Source organism: Thermobia domestica, chromosome 16 (assembly GCF_964235325.1).
Source record: "Thermobia domestica chromosome 16, izTheDome1.hap1.1, whole genome shotgun sequence".
Taxonomy (NCBI): domain Eukaryota; kingdom Metazoa; phylum Arthropoda; class Insecta; order Zygentoma; family Lepismatidae; genus Thermobia; species Thermobia domestica.
The window spans coordinates 105,194,406-105,217,576 of NC_137469.1; the positions used below are offsets into that span (position 1 = coordinate 105,194,406).

The window sequence follows — 23,171 nt, forward strand, 5'->3', positions numbered from 1 at the left end:
TGGTGTTTGCAACTGATGAACCTGGGTTTGGGCTGATCTTTGCTTTCGAACATTTGTTATAGCCGAACAACGCCTGTCTTCTTGCCGGTATTCACGCTTGTTATCTGGACAACAATCGTAACAATTGATCCCCACAGATTGAATTCCTCTAACACATCCTGGAGTTCTGCAATTGTTTGAACTTTTGCATCTTTCAATTTGAGCGCAGTCAACTTAATTTATTTTGCTTCATTCTTGACGATTACGGCCAGATATTCAAAGCCATCAATGCGTTTGCCGTCGAGGTGTATGTATGCTCCACTTCTCCAAATGAAGCGTGCTCAACAAGTGTTTCTTCACATGAGCAGCTCTCGTGTAGATAGCCTTGTGGATTGCTGACTGACATGAGGTTGGAATTTCAATGTCCTCAGCAGAAAGCTGGTTGCACATCTTTTCTGCTATTTAAAACGACAACTTTGAGTTTGCAACAAGATGTCTTGCAATACTTGTTGTGTTACCCTTCCTTGTGCTCGTTGATGCTGCAATATCATCCTTCCAAGGACTGTCTTCGCTGTTGTTCGATGAGTCCGTGTTACTTGCGTAACAATTAGGTGGTGCTGAGCTGGTAAATGTCGACACAATCGCTTCCATTGCCTTCCTTCACTTTGATGCGTGTACGGTCTTTGCAATAGAAAGTTTGCCAGTGTAATAAACAACCTGACCCTTGTTTTCAATTTGTTGTTTGTAGAGGTACTTATACTCTTTGCACATCCACTCGCCTTTTACTTTGGTCATGTCAAACAAATCATTCAATGAATTAAAGTTTTGTTTCTGCAGCGCTCATACTTTTTCACAAGGTTTGTTAATTTTGCAGAAATGGCTTGATCAGATACATGCGGGAAGGTCAATGTTTTGTTCCATAAGGCTTTAAGTTCCACAGCAATTATACCGATCCTCTCACTCCGTTCTTTGGCATTGGATTCAAGAAATTTGAAAAGTTCAATGACGTGGTTTTTCAGGGGCATGCGACTTCGTTCACTCAAAGGATGCTTCATCAATTGCCACGTTTGCGTCTTGTTGATGGCGCTTGAAACTGGACAAAGGTCCAGTTCTTTGTCCAGATTTCCTTGTTCTTCTTCGTGTTAGATGAGCTCTTCTTGAACGACATATTGTCTTCTACTCAAAAACCGAAATAGAAAAAGTCTTAACATAAATACTAAATATTAAAAGTAATAAATTAAAGAAACTGTTATTGAGTTATCACATATTTTATTTACATAACAATTACACATAATAATAGAGGCAGACACTAATAAAATATATGCGCAATTATAATTAGCGAGCGAGTTCAATGTGGCTCACCAAATAATACAAAGATATCTTTATAATAAGCTCTGGATATATCTCCATCCAACCTCCACTTTTATTTATTAAATTCCCTCCATCGCCAGATTGATACCAGAAAGGGTCGCTTTGTAATCAATAATAATAATAAGTCGGTCGGCACAAGTTAACGTATAAACATTGTTAATGCAATTATATAAAATGCTAAAATGGCCTACATAACATTTCAAAGTGGTTTGTGCGTGACCTTTTTCAATATTTCAATGGAATAAAAGTCATTTTGGTCATGAATAAGCAAAAGTTCATTCATTCGTGCTATAGGAAATAATTTTTGAGAACAAAAATCGAAAAGTCATCACCCTAATATATATATATATATATATATATATATATATATATATATATATATATATATATATATATATATATATATATATATATATATATATATATATAATTGGTTCTACAGACCTTGGTACACGTTAGTTGTAAACCTGAGCCCCCAAAATGTTCCCAATCGGGCCCCGCACCACCCAAGGCCGGCCCTGTTCACAGTGCTTACATAATAACATTGCAAAATGCATATCAATATGGTTCTATAACTTAAAATGAATAATATGTAATCCAACAGCAGTGCGGTTCTAGGCCGGGGCCGGGGGACTTGGTCCCAGCTTTTTTTTCAGTGAAGATAAACTACTGTTTTCAATTGTCTTGAAATTTACAAGAAGTTTAGTGTTATCGATTCTTGAACATGAAATGAAGTGTACCATAATAAGCTTCTTCTCTAAGGATGAGGTTGGGTAAAAAGTTAAGTTGATTTTGAGTTTAACGCCCCTTTCAGCAGCGAGGCTATATGAGATGGGACCTACTGATCAACGTGGAATCCGAACCATATGAGCTCCCGCCAGGAATCGAACCAGGGTCTCCCATGTCAAAGGCAGCTGGGGAAAGGAGTCACAGGGTATGTTACAAACCGCATTTTGTCAAGTTTTAAACGATTTTTTAAAAAATTTCTTAGAACAAATTTCAAGTAGTAATTTTATTTTATTTTATTTTTATTTTATTTTTTTTTTTTGTTATGTAAGACAGTAGTTTTTGTTATTAAAACCTTTTAGATTTAGAAAGAGAATGTAAATTATGGACAGCAGGAAGCATGTAATATTCAACGTTGAGAGCTTTCACCTAAGTTTTCTTTACTCTAGAACCACCACTGTCTAACAGATTACAATGATCGTGTTGTACAGGGTGTCCAATATACAATGCAACCCGGAGTTTGGGGTAGTAGATTTTTTTGAACCTGAAACGATACACAAATAATGGTTATATCAAAATGAAGCTTTATTCATGCATATATTTTTAAACTAGGAAGCAACGATTGAAGTACACCAGGAACCACACAGTGTTGCCAGATATAACCGAAGGTGTAAATCAGTTTTTTTTTTTTTTTTTTTTTTTTGCAAAACACGTAAATTGACTCATAACGCATACGTATAGATGTTATGTCGTTAATTTTCAGTTTGTTTAGTTGGGGTAGCTTGGAAACTACAGAACAGAGAAAAGAATTTTTTGTTTCCACCGATAACTAATCGGATGAGGCCTCTGTAAGGAGGAACTACGGAAATCGTATTTTTCATAAATTAACACTCTGAATTGGCAACATTGCTGATGTTTCAGTGCATCAAAAGGTGTGTTAAGGGTCTGTCTACATTATGCAATTCCTGAAAACAACGACGAAGAAACTTTGAAATTATCATGATAAAACTTTTACTTACATACACCCGGCAACACTGCTACTATCAGAAATGAGTTACCAGCTCTACAGCAGATTCTGGAAGTGCTCCCCTGTTTTGATTCAAACACTGGTTCATACTTTCACCATGTTGACAGCTGCATTACGAAGAGTAGAATTGTTAATGTTCTGAATGGCACTGCGAGAATTGTTCTTGTATACCTCTTGCTTTAAGTAGCCCCATAGAAATGAATGTGGTGCCGGTTGCCGGTTGCGTGTAAGTAAAAGTTCTATCATGATAATTTCAAAGTTTCTTTTTCGTTGTTTTCAGGAATTGCATAGTGTAGACAGATCCTTAACACACTTTTTGATGCACTGAAACATCAGCAATATTGCCAATTCAGAGTGTTAATTTATGAAAACTACGATTTCTCTAGTTTCCGCTTACAGAGGCCTCATCCGATTGGTTATCGGTGGAAATGAAAAATCCTTTTTTCTGTTCCATAGTTTCCAAGCTACTCCAACTAAACAAACTGAAAATTAACGACAGAACATCCATACGTAGAGTCAATTTACATGTTTTTCAGAAAGAAAAATTAAACCTTCCGTTACATTTGGCAACACTGTATGGTTCCTGGTGTACTTCAATCCTTGCTTCGCAGTTTAAAAATATATACATGAACAAAGCTTCATTTTGATATAACCATTATTTGTGTATCGCTTCAGGTTCAAAAATTATATTCTGCCAAACTCCGGATTGCAGTGTATATTAGACATCCTGTATCTAAATTACTACTCTATTAACTTTGGTATTTCCAGAAAAAAAAAAAAAAAAGAGAGAATTAGCGAAAAGATCTTCATATTTTAAAATTTTCATATTTTGTACTATTATTTCCGCAATTATATCTTATGTTAGTGAATACTATTATATATCTTTAATGTTTTATATGACTTGAACTCGAATGGATACATTTTCATTATTTATTATAGTAAAACACCTCTCGTCCGCCCTCGGCTGGTTCGCCACTCTGGTTGATCCGACGTGTTCGAGCTGAACTTGTCCCGACTCGTCGGTGACTCACGAGGCCCATTGTCGTTTGCTGCCGTCGCGATATTGTTGTTTACTTACTGTTACCGCTTGTCCGCTTTAGTGCTCTCTTATCTCTTGTATCGTTTCTTTCGTTATGCGTGTTTCCTGTACTGTACTGTACTGTACAGTTTCAGTGCTTACTGTTCATGGGTTTAGTGCTGAAAATCCGTATTTTTCTGTATTTTTTGATAATCCGAACTTTTTTGTATTTCGACCACATCCCCAGTCCCAAAGTTGACGGATTAGAGGGGTTCTACTGTATTTCAATAAGTAGAAAGTGCCATGCTAGGTCGTGTAAACTGACAACTCGTTAGTGATCCATAGCAAATATGAATTATAGAGGAAGAATAGGAGAATATGAGAAATCAATATATATATCCTTGAAACTGACAATGTTACAAGTATCAAAATTTCCTATGAATAAATATAATTGCTCTTTTATTTAGTTACTGAAACAAAGTACAAAAGGAAATAATAACACATAGGCTAAAATGTGTTTCAAACTTTGCTTATGCACCATAATATGCCAAGGTTAAGCTATAATGCTAGTTTTTCACTGTTGATTGGACATTTTATGCCCGATTTAATGCATGAGGAAACATTTGACACGTGCAAAACTAATCAATCTAGCATTAAAAGACAAAACAAACTTGTAAATAAACTGTGTGATATCTAGAATCTATGCACGTTGCAAGGTCTTAATGTACTACGATACTACAACTTCAGACTTTGGTTGACACATACGAACAAGCATGAATACCACCATATTTAATGGGTAGGTTTGAAATTTACGTTAGTTGGAGTAATTATTAAGTGTCAATTCGTGCAGTCTATAAGAGGAGTGGACAACCTGTAGCACGCACACTCATACCTGCCAATTTTCTATGTGGTAAGACCTACGAGTGCTACTCATCAATTTTTAAACTAATGTTCTTTTCTATCGCCTACTCCCACCCACCCTCGTTCCCAAAATACAGTATGCAGCAATTTTGCGTGTCATTAAGTAGCTTCTGGATTGATTATTTCTGGTCTGAAATTATTTAGAACGAAAAACAACCCTCTTATCAACTATTTCCCTTATCATATCAACTACTTTTTTATATAACAAAAAGTTTGCAGAAACTTTTTAAAATACTTCTTTTTTAAGTCAATGGTAGTGAAGGTACAGTGGCTCAGTGGTAAAGCGCCTGCATCTGGTGCAAGTGGTCATTGGTTACATTCCAGGCCATGTAAGTTTGTGGTGGACAACATCGTGCCCATGAGATTTCTCAATATTCTCCTATTTATTAATTCCTAGTGTTTTACGTTTTTAATGAGTATGTAGGTACACAGTAATTGAACCGCGGCCACTGGGAGCCGTTTAGCGGAGAGGTGCCACGGAAGTTAACTTGGTGCTTCCCTCACAAATCTGTTAGTAGAACAAAAACAATATTTGATAAAAGGCTCAGAACAAAAACAACATTTGATAAAAGGCTCTTAAACGTTTTACCGTTTGTTTTTCAATCCACATAAGATGATATGTAAATTTTATTTCTTGAATAACTAAGAAAATAACTTAAGCAATAAGTTAAAATTTTCCATATGAATACGGAACAGCAACCAGATGATTGTTTCAAATTTACACTTAATGGAGCGGGTTAATGACAACTAATATTTCCTCTAAGTGTTGTTCTAGAAAAAGCTATAGCAGGGCCACCAAGAGAAGGTCTCTGACAGCTCACAGTGACGTTGCCACTACTCACATGACAAAGCTTTTTTCGGAGCAACCATAGTGGCAATTTAATTAATGGTGTAAGACAGAGTGACCGTGATTGGTAACAGTAGTACTAAAGTAGGGGCTGCATTGTCCCTCCGCATGTATTAAGAAACATCAGAGACCATCTCTTGTTGGCTCTACTATAGGAAGGGATTTTTGCTCAAGTCATTTCTTAGTAGGCAGGAAGCAACAGAGCTATCTTCAACTTTTCCCTTCTGTCATTGTCACAAAAGAAAAAGAAAACAAGTACCAAATAGACATACCGAGCTGTTTACATTATTATAACACGATTTCAATCTTCATGAAATCAAGGATCAGATATAAAAGTTGAAATTAGGGAATTATTTGTAGTAGACAAATGCGATAATCGTGAGTTTCAAGTCTTCGAAAATTCAGCAGTAGAAATCTTACTTTGGAACGCAGTAGTCCTTGATTGTTTTTCGTTTTTGGCATTTGAGCTAATTTCTTTTGAAAATGATTTTTTTAAAATTTTACGTCCCACGCTTATGCTGGCTGGGCTAAAGGAGACGGTGGTATTGAGAAATGAATACAATGGTGAAACGAATAAAGTGAAATGAAACGGGAGAACTCCGAGAAAATTCGCAACACTGTATCCACCACGAAGTCTACTTGGAGCGAGATGGGATCGAACCAGAGACCTCACACACCAGAGCTCAACGCTCTACCACTGAGCCACCGTACCTCCTAATTTGTTTTGAGTTAGGAGTTCTACAATGAGGCTTTGATCAACCGTCTTTTTCATATCATCTTATCTTCTATTTAGATAAAATCCCTCATATAGCAAATTTCGTATTTGTGCGTTGAGCAGTTCTAGGAAACATGTAATAAGAATTAGTAGTATTTTTAGTGACGTAGCGTGGTTTTCTATTCAGGAAAGTTGTTATTTTATATGCACTATTCAGCGTTATTCTTTAATCATTATTCCATTATTTATTTTAATGCTTTATTCTCAATGCATTATTCTGTTTACTGAGACTAAGGGACGCTTCCTGAACAGTTTACATAGACGCTAACTCCTGAAAATGTTGTTTCCTTTCCATTAAAATGAAATTTTAAATAGCTCAATTTGTTTGAAATCTTTCGTAGGTAATGGCTTGTTATCAAAACTTTTCGTGATGCACAAAGTTAATTTTTCAATCATAACACAGTTTCCGAGATTAATTTTCATTTTTAATGTTACATAGCTTATTACTTTCCTCGTTATTATTGAATTTACAAGCCATTTGGTAGAATTAAATACCATTTCCAATTGCTGATCAGATAAATTTAATATAAATAAAATAAAGTGTGTGTGTGTCTGTGTCTGTGTGTCTGTGTGCGGCCTGAGGACCAGACGAGTGAACTGAGAGTTACCAAATTTTGGTTACGGATACTTTGGTCCAAGCCCCAGAACAAGAGGAAGCGTTTCTTTAAAATTCGAACCAGGTGGGCTTCAGGGTACGTTTAACAGGACATGCAAAAGTAGTAGAAAATGACGGATATTAGTGTCAAATTCATAGTTTTCGCAGTCGCTGAGATCAATGGTGAAACACCGATCGCATTAACTTCCAAATTCAACCCATTTGGCTGCGGACCGGGTGTCACCGGGTGAGGGGGATACCGAGACATGTGAAAATAATCCAAAATGACCGATATTACTGTCATATCCATAGTTTTCGCGGTCGCTCAGATCAATGGTGACACCATTAGTGATGACTTTCAAATTCAACTACCATTGTATGCGGGCGGGGGTGGGGGTTTACAAATGTTAGTGTCAAATCTATAGTTTTCGCGGTCGCTGAGAGGAACAGTGACACTTCCGATCCCGTTCAAATCCAAATTCAGCCCTCATTAGTACTTATGTCCAAAATAAACCGTATTGTCCCCATGCGAAGAATAGGTATTCTGCTATAAATAAATAAAGTAATATTCGCAATTCATAAAGCAGTTTTTGTAGGCTAACAAAAGGTATTTAAATTTCTTTACGGTTCCTTACGCTCAACTGTGATTCTACCCTTTTCCACTATCATGTCCTTTAGCCTAAAAAAGACACATGATTAATGAAAGTGACTAATCGTGAAATATTAAATTTTTAATGCTGTCCTTCCTGAATCTAATCCGTGACCACATGTGCTAAAGGTTCACGCGCTAGCCACTAGACTAGTGCGAGGTAAAATTCACAGAGAAGAAAGGACTAGTGGGAGAAGTCGCATGAAAAAAAGATATAAATTATTACCGCTTCAAACCAAGGGAAAGAAAAATTTACCTAATGCAGTAATTCTTAAATATAAGAATTTGTACATAAGATACTTGGTTTAAGATAAAACGTTATATTGTATGTCTGTGACTTCCCACACGAACCGCCACTGGAAAGGATATAGTCATATAGAAACGATTCTACGTATCTGAAAGTTCACATGTACAAAATTTCTTATTTCTTCTTTTTCCATCTAATGATTCAAATATAAAACCTAAAAAAATAGACCAATAATAAAAGTTTCAAGAGTACTCGATCATGATAATCTAACCTGTCCTGTATTAACTCGTATTTATGATGTTTAGTCGTAGAAAGAACAAATTACTTCGTACATGTTATTAGTACTATTTTTACTGGCCTATCCTACTGCATGAATGAACAATACAAGTATTCGTATTTTATATTCCATCCATAACCAGACATAATATGTATCTGGACTCACAAATTTTGTGTGATTTGTCAAAGATATGTTAGTATGACAGCTCACTTCAATAATTAGTATTCTTTTAGATACTAATAACATATGATACTATCTATCTTTGTAATACGTTGATGTATTGTGAGAACACGCTATCTCTGTCCCTGACCTTACTTGTGGTTAGCATTATCTGAGAAATCGATCACATTGGGTCTGTGAGAACGGAGAATAATCTATAATAATTTTCACTTTCTCTGAAGGATATCATGAGCAGTGAGGAACGCTCTATACATGAGAAAAATAGATAAGTTATGGCATATTTACATGCTTTCCGGTGCCTAAGAAGCTACACCTTTTAATGTATCGAATCAAAATTAAAAAAGCTGGAATAGTTCTCTTCTCTGGCCAGAGAGTTTGTATTTTTCCCAGATAGACAAACACTTCGAAACTCGTTCTAATTATTTATTTTCCTTGAGTAAATGTTTCTCCAATAACTTCTGTTCTGATTATGAAAGGGAAACATGTTAATGTTGGGCTATCCTGGAATATTATACAACTTGGCTTAACAGATTTGTAATGCTGGTTGCAGAAAGAGAAGGGGCATAATACACGGCAAACGTTTCATTGCGTCACGCTTATACCTAATAGTAAACAGTCACACTAAGGGATGTCGCTACGTACGCTATTATTATTCTTCGTTTTAGCAATCCAAATGTGCATGAATCAATTAGAATGACGTCGGGACTTTTAAAAGAAATCACGAAAGGGAAGAATACAGTTTTCCATTTCTTACTTTATGGCATGATAAAACTCTTGGAGATGGTGAACGCTTTATACATGTGGATCCACAACTTGTTTTTGTTTGCTCTCTACAAATGAAGGATGTCATTTCAATAGATGAGGTCATAATGGATTGCTGAAAATAGACTGGATTCGCCTTCACTTTTCGCACCTTCAATTTCCCTTCGTATCTGGCGGCAATCACGATTCTCTGAAGGAAACTTTGCACAGGGAGATAAAAATGGTACAATACGTCTCATGCGAGGTGTCATCATCTTTCATTTTGACGTATCCCAAGTTTCTTTCCTACAGTTTGCGCCAGTTTGCCTTATGCGCAATAGACGGGCGTCATTTAAGGTTATAGTTGAATCCTGCTCGAATCCTCCACTATTTAAGCTTGATTCATGTATCTCCAAGTATATTAGATTCTGAACTTATTTCTCCTTATTATCATCTATAACTATTTTCTACATCTAACATAATGGTCTTAAAAAACTCAAAAGAAAAAAGACCAGATTCTAGACTCTATTATGCATAACAAATTGTTAACTGTGTGCATGCAGTTAGGCAAATGAGAGTACAAAGTAGATGATTAATTTGTTTTGTTTTAACGTGTTAGCGTGGTTTACTTTTTTCTTAAATCTTTCATATTCTATTATAAACATTCTTCGTTTGCTGTAGGTTTACTAAACCAAAGCAATTGACTAGGAGGAGGGGATAGGGGCAGGAAATTGTTTGGGAGCCGGGCTCTCATTTGCATCCTGGGGACTACAGTCCTAGGCGAATGAATGTGGATGGATTAATATATTTTTTATTTATTAGCAGTTCCAGATACCTCTAGAAATCCATTTTAGATAGAAATATTAAAAATGAAAGATGGGAAGAAAATATTAAAGATAGTATCGCACTTTTTATCTAGAAGAATGAGGAAAGAATTAAAGTTTAATAAGAATGGCTTGCTGCAGGATTTGAAACTGGGATTTCATGATTAGAAGAGGCAAGGACATGAACTATTCATGCTCACCGGCTTGACTAATTACAACTATTTATGTTTTCAATGTCAAGACTATATAAAGTATTAGCAGAAGTGCCTGGCTTCGTAGGAAACTAGTAATGTTTAAGCACAATATTTGAAAATACAGAACTAAATAAATCACGACAAGCGTTGCCCTTGTCAATTCGTAGTCCCTCGTGAATCGTGACATGCATTGCACATTCTTGACTAAACTTGGACTTAAAAGTTATCTGGACTATCACTAGTCAGTTTACCGATTCCACCCCAAAAAATATAGATTTAACACTGACCTCGGTCACTTTGGATACTTTATTTTTCATTGTGTCTCACTCCCTTGGCAATGGAAGCTGAACTTTAACTTAAAGGACTTACATGACATCGGCAGGATTATTATTCATCTCAGCGACCCCGAAAACTAGAATTCGATACTACTGTCAGTTGTTTTCGATTATTTTTTTTACATGGCATTCCTTCTCACTCCACTAGGGGTACTAGGAGTGCTGTCACAGAATATTTTCGTTCTAGCATATTTCAGTACCTGCAATAAATAAAGTAATATCTGTAAATGGGACAGGGCAATAAACTTGCTAAGGATTTTAACTGCAAATAATTCTTGCCTTAAAAGCAGAATAAATGAACAGTGAATTACGCTCACAGTAATATTTTTAGATTGCAAGTCATATATGTATATCCATATATTTTTAAAAATGAGTTTCCTTACCGAATATCATCTTCCTAACATGAGGATCTCCTGAGATATCATATTTCTGCCATAAAATTTAAACTACCTTTTTCTCTTTGAAACCCCACCCTCTCCCGTTAGAATACACATTATAAAAAAATAATAAATAGCTTACGATTTCTTTCAAACTACGGCCTCTTCGATACAGTTACTTAGAGGTATACAAAGCCTATGGTATGGATTTATGCAGGGTGTTACAAAAAATGTGTCACGATATTTTGGAAACAGATTCCTTACATCAAAATAAGAAAAAGTTCATATGTGTCTGTGCTCAAAAGTGGATAGTTTCGGAATTACAGGATGCGGAAATTGTGAAACAAGAGAACTTTAAAAGTTCATAGCTCCACTACTATGGGACCCATCATGGTCAGGTCAATACCTCACTCAGAAAGTGATAGAATGGGAACTATCCAAATATCTATGTTTAAGAATGCTCCAGTACTTGCATATCATTTTTTTTTTAAAAAATAAACCCCCCAGTAGTTGTAGATAAGCATATTTCAAGTGACGTTAGTCGATTATTTACTAATTTAATACATTAATTTAATACGTTAACGCTCTTAAGTCATCATTCTTTATTTCCTTTAACCAATTAGTTATTAGTATTTTTAATCTATGCATTTTTCCTTCTTCCCTAATTTCTTTTGGAGTATTATTATAAAGTTTCGGAGCCAAATAATATGTTTGATTTTGTGATATACCCACTGAGAAAAATTTACGGGTAAAAAGTACGTAAATTCAAGTGATTTTTAGGACCTTTCGTAAGAATGACTTTCCAACATTACTGAGAATGTTAATTGTTCTTGTCCGTTCTACGTATGTTTTCTCCTTACTTTTCCAGATAAAAATGATGACGTCAGAACTTATGAAAGATATGACGTCATAGTTAATAACAGTAATAATGGAGCGACATCATTACCGGTCATGTTAAAACTCAAGTGGAATGGAAAAATCACAAAACAGGAATGTTATATTTCTAGCTGTTGCTAGACATTTTCCGAGGCAAACATGGAAAAATCACATGAAGGAATGGTAGAAACTCCGTCTTTGACTGCATTTAAATCTGTATGTGGAGACTTACGCACTGTATGTTCCAGTTAAATCTGCATGCACTACTGTGAAAATGCCATGACGAAAGGATACGAATACATGCATATACTTTCTTACCACGGTATAATGAAATGCTTGTAACAGTCAGCGACGAAATTAACTTAATCGAGCAATGTGTTTTCCGCAAGCATCGAAATAACGCTTGCAGTAAATAGTGCACGCAAACACTAATAGAATGTAGACTCCACTACATAGGATCGAAACACGCTCCTTCGGAATATACAAATTGTAAGCACCCGCCGCATGTCTTCCAACCATATCAGAAATAACTTCTGTACTGGCTATGAAAATTAGCATGATTTTATTGTTTGAAATAATCAAAGGTTTACGCAGTATCTTTGGCATTTATACCAAGTAACAAATAATGTTATATGTTTTCTGTATGCCCATCTGTCTCAATAATAGTTTTGTGAACGTGTGAATTGTTGGATAAAAGTTACAAGTCAATAGTGCTGCCATCTGTTTGCCATATCTGTTATTCTTGTGTCCTAGCACAAAAACATCCCGGTTTTTTTCATATAGTGTGGAATTGTGGGTGAAGGAAATTTTGTATTTCTTTTTCCCCACCTATTATAACTGGAGTAATGCGTTACTGTCTGTATGGTAATATTAAAGTAACATGACAATACAGACTTTAATACCAAACAACTGTATGATTACACAGAGTTTCAGGACTTTTTTCCATTACTTACTGTAAATTACTCGTTCTAAATGTAGTTTTATCCATTTTCTGGGATATATATAACATTATAATGACTTTCTATCATACCTTTACATACTTTATTTGTCGCACTTTCCGAGTGAAAGGTCAGTTGTACGTAGCAATTATACGTAATCATGTTTTCCTTAGACTGTCTTTTAAAAGTAATGATAAAACATTTCGTCTCCTTGCATAATGTCTGTAAAGTACGGATTTGTTTGATCTTTGCAGTGTAGAATGGGTAGGTCTCATTATCATGACAAAATTTCATTACTGACGTGAAGTTTGCACTTTACTACGAACATTTTCACATTACTGAGTTTCTTTTAACATTATAATGTAAAAAATGCATTACAAAGACTTTTTGTTCTTCTTCCTGCGATATTTTCTTTACTCATGTCAAAAAACACGTACTGGATAGGATAACCTGTAATATTTTCATTCCTGAAAGGCATTTATCTCTCGTGGATTACGTCACATTTTCTGTCCAGTCTGGAATGTATTCTTAACATTACAGAACTGAAAACCTTTCTGTCGTTACGTACATTTATTGCGTACTACAGATTTTTCATGAAAGACAAAATGCAGCATGTTGTATTTCCATTTCGCCACATGATAAATTAACATTATAATGGTTTCAAGTCCAAATGTACGTAATTTAAGTACGGAATTACGAAAAAATCAACTTTACATGTCTTTACTGTTAAATTTTCTATGAAAATTTTTCTCAGTGCCCTTATTTACTTTTATTGTTTCAAGATCTTTTTGAGTTACTTTTCTGGTTTCATACCCATGAGAAATTTTAATCCATTCATTTTCATGTTTTTTTTTTTTTTTTTTTTTTTTAACATAGAGTAGGACTGCTTTTATATATAATTTTTCAACAGTTAAGACTGAAAATTCTCTATACAGGTTTTCTAGACTGTCTTCTTTCTTTTTATTTAAACATATTCTTATAATATTATTTTGTTGAACTTTTAAAGGTCTTATATGCGTCTCATAGGCAGATCCCCAACTTAAGATACCATACTGTAATATATTTTGTGTTAGTGCATAATATACCATACGTAAAACTTTTAATTCTAAACACCCTCTTAATTGTACAAATTTATACAGCAATTTTCTTAATGTCTTGGCTACATGTTGAATATGCGATGTCCACTTTATATGTTTATCAATTTTCACTCCTAAATAATTTTGTTCAGTTACTTTATTTATTATATTACAGTTACAGTCTAAAGTATTAATACAGTTATGATATTTTAAGATTTTGTGGTTGTCCAGTTATTGTTGGTGAGAAAGCAATATAATTGGTTTTCGTTAAGTTTAGTACCAAGGAATTTTGTTCAAGCCATTGTTTTACTTTCTTTAATGTTATTTCCGCTTTTTTTATAAGTTTCTTAACACTTTTTCCCTGTTATTGCTATATTGTTATTGTTATTGTTATAGTGTCGTCTGCAAAAGATTGAATATAGCCATCAATGCCTATATTGTACAAATCATTTATATAAATTATAAATAAAATTGGACCTAATACTGATCCTTGTGGCACTCCATAGAGTTTTTAGAGAGGTAAGTGGAGAGTGATCAAGTACTCTCAACCAGCCTCTCTAGAAATGATTCCCAAAATATTGTGGCCAATTCTTGTAACACCCTGTATACCGGACAAACAAACAAACATACATTTTTATATGTAATAAGAGATTGACTTATAGATTAACGTGGGAATCGAGTAACATGTACTTCCATCGGGAATCAAAGTCGTATTTGCCGTGCTTCAGACACCAAAGATGAGAGTTACTTTTATGCTTCAATTTAGTATCTTCATATATGTAAAACCAGGATATTCTGCTGAATGAGATAATCAAAATTAAAGTAATCAATATTGTATTTTCAGCTTTTGCTGTATCTGTCTAAATGAACGAATCAATATATTTATCTTGTCAGGAATTTTACGATCGTATAAAGCGATTTATGCGTGTTCACAGAAACACGAAAAGAAAAAATGACTAATCATTTGGACACTCAATTATGAAGTCATTACTAGTTGTGAGAATTTATCGAGACATCAATCGTTTCTCTCGTGTACTGAACATTGTTCGCAGTATCAAAGGCGTGGATACAGATACTTAATAAATGTCGGTATTATTTCTATCCACGAGAGATTATGTCGCGCATTATTAGCTCTCTGTATTCTCATTCGTTATTACTTTATGAAACAAGTGATCCATAATTATTTTTCTTTTCCTGCCAATACAGTACATATACTTTTTGTATGTTAAATGCCTAATATATTATTTATACCTTAAAAACTAATAATGGTAACTAGCTCCAGTCATACTTAGTTACCTGAAGGTTGTCATAACCAATATTTACCCATCTTTTTAATATTCTTTTTTCGGAGATAGTTCCGATAATAGTATAGATATATTATTAAAAACATGCTATTATTTCGGCACTTGAAGTGAATTTTCTTCTTCTGGGAATATTACAACATTCCCAGAAGAAGAAAATTCACTTCAAGTGCCGAAATAATAGCATGTTTTTAATAATATATCTATACTATTATCGGAACTTTCCCCACAAAAACAAATAGAATAATTAATAACGCAGCTCGTGTAGATGACTAGGTTAATGAGGCAAGGAAATACTAACTTGTACTATTGGAAGATATTTTGCTAGCAGTACAAACTAATAATATTTTATACTACAAAATACACTTCAAAATAAAGTAAATGTAATTAAATTTTAGTCATAAGTAAAGACACTCTTCTTATTCGGGACAGGTCAATAGTAACACCCGAACAGCAGTGGCGTCGCCAGAATTTTAGGAAGAGCGTTCCGTGTGGAGCGCTTCATGGTCAAAACAGGGTTCTTATATATATCAAAATAATGCAATCCTCTGAAGGAATTGGAATTTACCTGATTAATACGACGTCATGCAACTGTTAGCCTGCAAAATATGTCTGGGAAGGAGGCGTATGAGTCATGAATGATTTCCAGAGAAATACAGTACCACTCTTCATACAATGTAGCAGTTAGTTTCACCACGAGTGAAAATATCTGCTCCGTAATCTGAGCTCCAGAACTAGCCACAAGAGTTTAACAATGTTGAAGTCTGGGAACTGAACAGGCCAAGAAAAGTGTTGTAGTTGATCCTATGTTCACGAAACTATTGTCATCCAGGAATATGAATTGACTCATTTCCCCCCTGGAAAATTACGTAATTGTCCGGAAACATCTAGATCGTGGGAAGAGGGCACAGTGTCTTAATAACAGAGTGCTCACCTCCGGTGTCAGGGATCGTTGGTTCGATCCCAGGCCAAGTGAATTTGTGGTGGTCAATTGTGGTGTTTCTGACTTTTCTAGGTATTCTTAAATTTCCTCCAACATTCTCATTCCACTATTTTTCATAATCATTCAGTTTTATTAGTATCTTTAGTATAAAAGATGTAATCGTGCTACGTAGAACTAAATATTTAATTTCATTTTAGATGCTAGGATTTGCATGGTTTCGTAAAATGTCCATATAATCACATACAGTAATGTTTGCCGTGAGTGTAACCAAAGGGCCCACGAAATATCAGAGAATTGCGACCCACAGCATCACAGAACCACTACCATATTTTACAGTAGATGAAACAGTTCGCAGCATAAGTTTCTTTGGGGTCTGCCATATATAAACGCGGGCCTGTGTTGGAAATGGGATGAACAATAACTCGTCCGACCATACTAAACATTTTCAATTATTGACGCTCTACTTTTTTGTCTTCGTCATTATTATTATTATTATTATTATTATTATTATTACAGACCAAGCTCGTTCCGTTCGATAAAAAAACGAACGCAAAAAGTGCGAGATATACAAGACAATTAGTTTAACACTACGTACACAGGAAATAAACTGCGAACAAAATAACAGGTTAAACAGGAAATGGTACAGTCCGCAGCAAAAAACCTGCAACATGAACACGTAAGTTTATTGTGAAACTACACCTATCAGCACAGGGAATCAAGATAACCTCTAAGTGGCACGAATCACGCCAGGAGAAAACTCGGCGTCCTCCCCTGCACATTTATTTTGGAGCAAAAGACTTCGTCGTTTCACAATAAACTTACATGCTCATGTTGCAGGTTTTTTCGCTGCGGACTGTACAAGAGGCGCCATTTGATCAGAGTAATGAGTGAGAGATTTATTGAGATAGGAAAGGACGTATATGCCACGTTTATTGATTTAGAAAAGGGAGTTGATTGATCGATAATGGATGATTTGGAGCTTAGCCTCCAGCTTGCTGCCAAAGCTATATGAGGTTCAGACTTACAACATAGGTAGGATCCAGACTACATGAGCTCCCACCGGGTGACACAAATCTAATAATAATAACAACATAAAGAGAATATTTCCATGGAGGTTAAAGAATATGGAACAAGAAAATAACAAAATTTTCAGTGCATGAAGGCGAAGTACGTGGATCTAAGAACAAATAAGAAAAACAGTAACAGGAAGAACAATGCAAAGAAATAATATTTTTGAAATGATGATGAAAATGAGGATGAATTGTACTGGACGCCACAACACTAGGTTTTATTAGTGAACGGATGCAGTTATCTTCTGTTCCTGGAGCTATTCAGAAACTGATGTAGACAGGAGAGGCCCATGTTAGTAGGTGATTATTGTGCATATGATGGATATATGGAAGATGACAGATGGTGTGGATGATATATGGCAAATACCTCTGGGTCTCGGTCGGCAGGATCCATTTGCAGTTGGTACAATGTGAGGTAATGCTGGAGCGGAGTATCGACGTATCGTGGCGGTGCATCATTGTCTCGGTCATAGCGTATTATATCTAGAAGCATGGGGTGTTGTGAGCCAATACGTTTAATAACGTAGCGGATAGGAAGCTGTTCTATATGGGTGATCAATGGTGGAAAATCTATGAGATCATAGAGGAACCTGGTTGGGCTTGATAATTTAATTCGATAGGCCAATCTGAAAGCATGTCGCTCCATTATAGATAATTGTTTGTAAAATTTGTCGGGGGCTGCCGCCCAAGCTGTATGGCCATAAGATAGAGTAGCCCTCATGAAGGCTTTGTAAGTATGGAAGACAGTTTGTGGTCTTAAACCCCAGCTTGTACCAACTAAGCGTTTAAGAAGATTTAGTCTATTCTTGGCTTGAATAACAATTTTCTTAAGATGCGGAGTCCATGTGAGTTTCGTGTCAAATATCACCCCAAGGTAGGTAAGAGATGATGAAAGAGGAACTGGTGTGTGGTCCACGTGGATGTTTAATAGAGTCAGATTGCGAAACACTCTGGATCGTCTACGAGGTAGTAGAAATACGATAGATTGTGTTTTCGCGGAGTTAATACTGAGTCTCCACACGTGACACCAACGGGCAAATGTATCGATAGCTGGCTGCAGTAGTCTGTTGATACGCTGAATAGTACGAGCTGTTGTTAGAAATGCTGTGTCGTCAGCGAATTGATAGACTTGAACGTGAGGAGTGAGTCGGAGATCGGCAACGTAAAATAAGTACAGCAATGGAGACAAAGAAGAACCTTGAGGTACGCCAGAGTGTAAGAAAATGGGGTGAGATGGAGCGTTGTTAATAGAAATATATGCAATACGTCCGGTTAAGAAGGCATTGATTAAACGTATATAAGATACGGGCAGCAGGTAGTTATGTAATTTGTATATTAAGCCAGGATGCCAGAATTTATCGAATGCCTTTTCCAAATCAAATGTAACTAAGCAGGAAGGGAAACCCTCGTTGTATTGGTTATAAATGGCCGTGGTAAGTCGTAATAATTGATCTAGTGAACTAAAATGCGGTCGAAAACCAGCTTGATGGATCGGCAGAAGATCGTGCATTAGGAAGTGAAGCCGTCGAACGAGAATACGTTTGAATATTTTACAGAGACAACTTGTTAAATGGATCGGGTGATACGACTGGACGTCAGATGGTGATTTCTTTGGCTTAGGGAATAAAAGAACTTTGGAGTACTTCCAATCGAGTGGAAAGAAGCCAGTACGAAGGATGAACGTGTAAATATGACTAAAATCAGAATAAAAGAAGGAGGTGCATATTTGATGAGAGCATATGTAATGGGGTCGAATCCAGGTGCTGTACTGCGTTTAGTTGCTAAAGTTGCTCTGATGTCATCTGGGGCTATGGCCTGAATAAGTGGATTATTAAGTTCCAGAACATGGTGGTCAGATGGTTGTAAATGAGCGGAGGTGGGATCAGCATTACGGTTGATCGAAGATTGAAGGCGTTGCGGTATGTACCCTTCAGGAAGTGGGAAGATATCTTGGAAAAATGCAGCAAAAATATTCGCCTTCTCAATGTCAGAATTTAGAGCTTGATTGTTGTGAATAATAGGATAGGGCTTGCTAGACGTTTGACCAGTGAGTTGATGGAACTTACGTCAATATTTGCTGGGATAAGTTTCTGTGGTAAAAGTGCTACACGTTTGAATCCACTGTCTTTTCTTATGAGCTATTATGTAGTTATGTGTTATTTGGAGATATTGACGATGTAGGCGAAGTGCCTCCAAGTTGCCGCTTGTTCGGTATTCGCAATAAGCGCGACGGGAAGCAGAAATTAATGCAATATATCTTGGCGGCAAGATAGGTTTAAGCGGATGGAAATGAGTAGAAGGAATTGAATGTTCTGCTGCATCTTGAACTATGGCGGTGAGGTCCGTGATGACGTGATCAAGACTATGTTGCGAAATAGGTACAGTGAGTGCGCTAATTGTGTCATCGATTGTGGATCGGTATAGGTCCAATTAGCCTTATGATAGAGATAGATTTTCCTAGCTGGTAAGGGATTTGTTGGCTTCACTGTACATTGCAATTCCAGTTTAATAGAAGATGATCGCTGCCGGTTGAGTCGAGTACAGTAATGTTGACAAGATGAGATAGAGAAGACGAGGTGATTACTACGTCTGGAGTTGTGTTGCTAGCTGGTCTCGTAGGCTGTGGCAAGATGTGAAATTCCCCTGTTGTGGAAGTTTGTATAAAGTCAAGGAAAAGCTGTTTGTCGCGCTGTGTTCGACTATGAAAATTTAAGTCTGCCATGGTCATATAATGCCGAGATTGTGTATCGATGAAACGAAAGAAATCATAACTGATAATCTTTCCTGGGCGAACATAGATTGTGGCAAATGTGACTGTGCGACCTCGAAAGTAAATAGTTGCTATATTGTACTCAGGAAGATTGAAAGCGTGAGGCATCGTAACAGTGCGGTATGGTAGACGAGCGCTAATGCCGATAGCTGTACCACCATATAGGCGCGGTCCGGATGGCGCATCATGGCGTAGTAAATTATATTTTGGTATGTAACATTGTACGTAAGGAGCCAGGTATGTTTCATTGAGCACAAAGGCTGAAATTTGTTCTTCCTGTAATAATTGCGAGAATAGCACTTGATATGTCAGCGGAGAACGGATGTTCATAAATAATAAATTGTAAGCCATAACGAAATAACAGAAAAGGTAGCAAATGAAAGCTGCCATATTAAACGTAGACTTCGACAGGTTGGATTTGAAAATGAACTGTTGGTCCAGAATAGGTGGCATTGAGTTGAAGATTAAACAAGATTTTAGCTGCATGAATGATTTGGTTGAGAATGTGAGTGCGAAGAAACGGGTGGATGTTCTGTAAACTAATAGTAAGAAAGCGGAGCAGATCTTCAACCGTAACAGGATGGAGTAATTAGCAGGTGGAGTTGGACGATCAGCAGACCTTATGGGTGCAACAAGTTCTTGTTTGGATGGCTCAGGTGGTGGCTTAGCCTTACATCTGTAGCTATAAGTCGGATGTTTCTCAGGACATGTACTGTACTGTGGCGGTGCTTTTTGATTGGAGCAATCCTTGGTATGATGCTGCAATGAACAATAGCCACATTTAATATTGTTAGTACATTCGGATGTGGGATGTGGATTATACATTTGACATCTTTCGCATCGTAACGGCAGAGGAGGTGGTGTACGAGAGGGTTCGACCTTAAAATGTCGTCTATAAATGTAAGCTCCTTTATACAACAATTGGTCGATCAACTGTGGTTGATCTGTGAGTACCAGCACAAGATATGTTGCACCGTTATTGTTCTTTAATCTGATACATCGTTTTACGGGGAATCCTTCCTGTTGTAATTCCTCACAAATTTCCTCATCGGTGAGGTCTGGTTCCACTCCTCGTATAACGACTGATAGCATTGGTGATCGTCTAGGAGGAGGAGGGGTTTTAGGGAGTTAGTGCTGTTAATTTAGCCTTTAGAACAAAGATTTCAAAAGTAGCCTTGTTACGCACATGCGATACAAAATTGGAGTTCGTTGACATTAAGATTATGCCTCTGCGAGTTTTAACGTTTTCGCGTATTTCAGGACGAGGTACATATTTAACCAACTGTTGAAAAACTGCGCGAACAGTGTCATACTTCTGGTCATATTCGATTAAGAGAAAATTATATACAGGCTCTGGGTGGCGCTATGTGTTGGTGTTTTCGACTGAACTTGATGCCCAATCCATGTTATGGCTGTTACTCTGATCAACTATAGGTGTTACACGTTGTTTCTTAGGATACATAGATTGTTCACCATCTGAGAGAGACCGAGAGCGAATGCGTTGTCCTCTTGTAATAGACTCAGCGTAACTAAGTGAAACAGAGGTGTTGAGTCCTGATCTTGGCGTTCCGGTAACAATACTAGGCTGAGTTTTCTAACGACCGTTTGGGCCTATATTAAGTGGAGTTTGTTGACTGAGATGCGATGGTCCGGTAACGTTGGTAAGATCAGTCATGCTGAGAAACAAACCTAGGGCCGAAGCCCAAATGATGATGGAATCGAAAAGAAAGATGATTAATGATGTTCAAAAAGCAAGCTTGCCCTCCGAAAGTGAGAACTTTCGTCAATCCCCTAAGTGCGTAAGCGTGCTATGCTCACAAGTACGTTTTGCAATACTTGGTCTTTGCTGGCAAAGTAACTAACACAAGAGAGGCTAGGCTTCTTGGTTAAAGTATGTCAGCACAAAGACATCGCCTTCTGAGCATATCAAAAATAATTAATGTTAGTTACTACCTGAGAGAATTTGCATTGGTATTTTTCGTTTAATATGAGCAAAGCTTTGCGAAATATCTTTGGCACTTCTGCCAAGTAACGAATAATGTTCTATGTTTTCTGTAATCGGTCACAATAATATTGTTGTAAACCTGTGAATTATCTGACAACAGTTACACAGATAGCTGTGCTTCCATCTGTTTTCTTTATCTGTTATTCTTGTGTCTTAGCATATATGAACATAAGATGGCAGAACTGTTGCCTGTGTTATTGTTGTCAAACGATTCATAGGTTTACAACAATATTATTGTGACCGATTACTGAAAACATAGAACATTATTCGTTACTTGACAGAATACCAAAGATATTTCGCAAAGCTTTGCTCATATTAAACGATAAATACCAATGCAAATTCTCTCAGGTAGTAACTAGTTATTTTTGATATGCTCGGAAGGCGATGTCTTTGTGCTAAATTAACACACAAGTAACACGCTAAAGTGGTAGTCATTTTGTGTTGTTTCAACATCTCATTTTTTATAGTGTATTTATGTACATTTGCAGATTCGCATATTATTACAAAATATACTCCAATAATAAATATGGTTTGAGTATTGTTATATCACACACTTTGTGGACTTCTCGTGGCGCGGAAGGATTCGATAATCTCCAACTGAAATCAAGAAGAAAAATAGGGTAGAAATATTGTATATAAGTTTACAAAATGAGACGGGAAGGGAAAAGCTTTCCGAAAATTCAGACCAGATCAGAAAATATTATTTCTCATCTCGTCTCATTTCGTAAGCAACACTAATAGCACCACATGCGCTCGCTAGCCACTTGACGAACATGGGGAGCGTAGAACACTCAAATTGTAAAAATATCAGCAAGAGGTAGGTAGCTTATAAAGTAGAAAGAAACTTTATTAAACACTATTTGAGGAGAAACCCTTATTATTGATAGAAGGAAATAGAGAGATGGGAAGAAGAAGACTATTATTTGATGGACAGGATTAAACATGACAATTCTTACATCGGTACTAAGCATTTAGAAGAGGACGTGACGCATGGAAACTCGTAATATACGTCAAATAATCTGACAGTAATAGTACAACACTTATAATAATACGTACCTATCTCTTGATTGCAGTTTCACCATATAATTCGTCTTATCTACACTCGTATA

The 23,171-nt window shown here is 36.3% G+C and overlaps 1 protein-coding gene across 1 annotated transcript in view; it reads left to right on the forward strand.

The window, feature by feature from the left end:
* The first annotated feature begins 22,835 nt into the window (after positions 1-22,835).
* LOC145672552 (putative glutamate receptor) overlaps positions 22,836-23,171 on the forward strand; it is a 41,167-nt gene continuing 40,831 nt past the window's right edge. The window contains exon 1 of the mRNA XM_081741710.1: positions 22,836-22,879. Within this exon, the coding sequence (XP_081597836.1) occupies positions 22,836-22,879 (44 nt within the window). The remainder of the gene's footprint in view (positions 22,880-23,171) is intronic.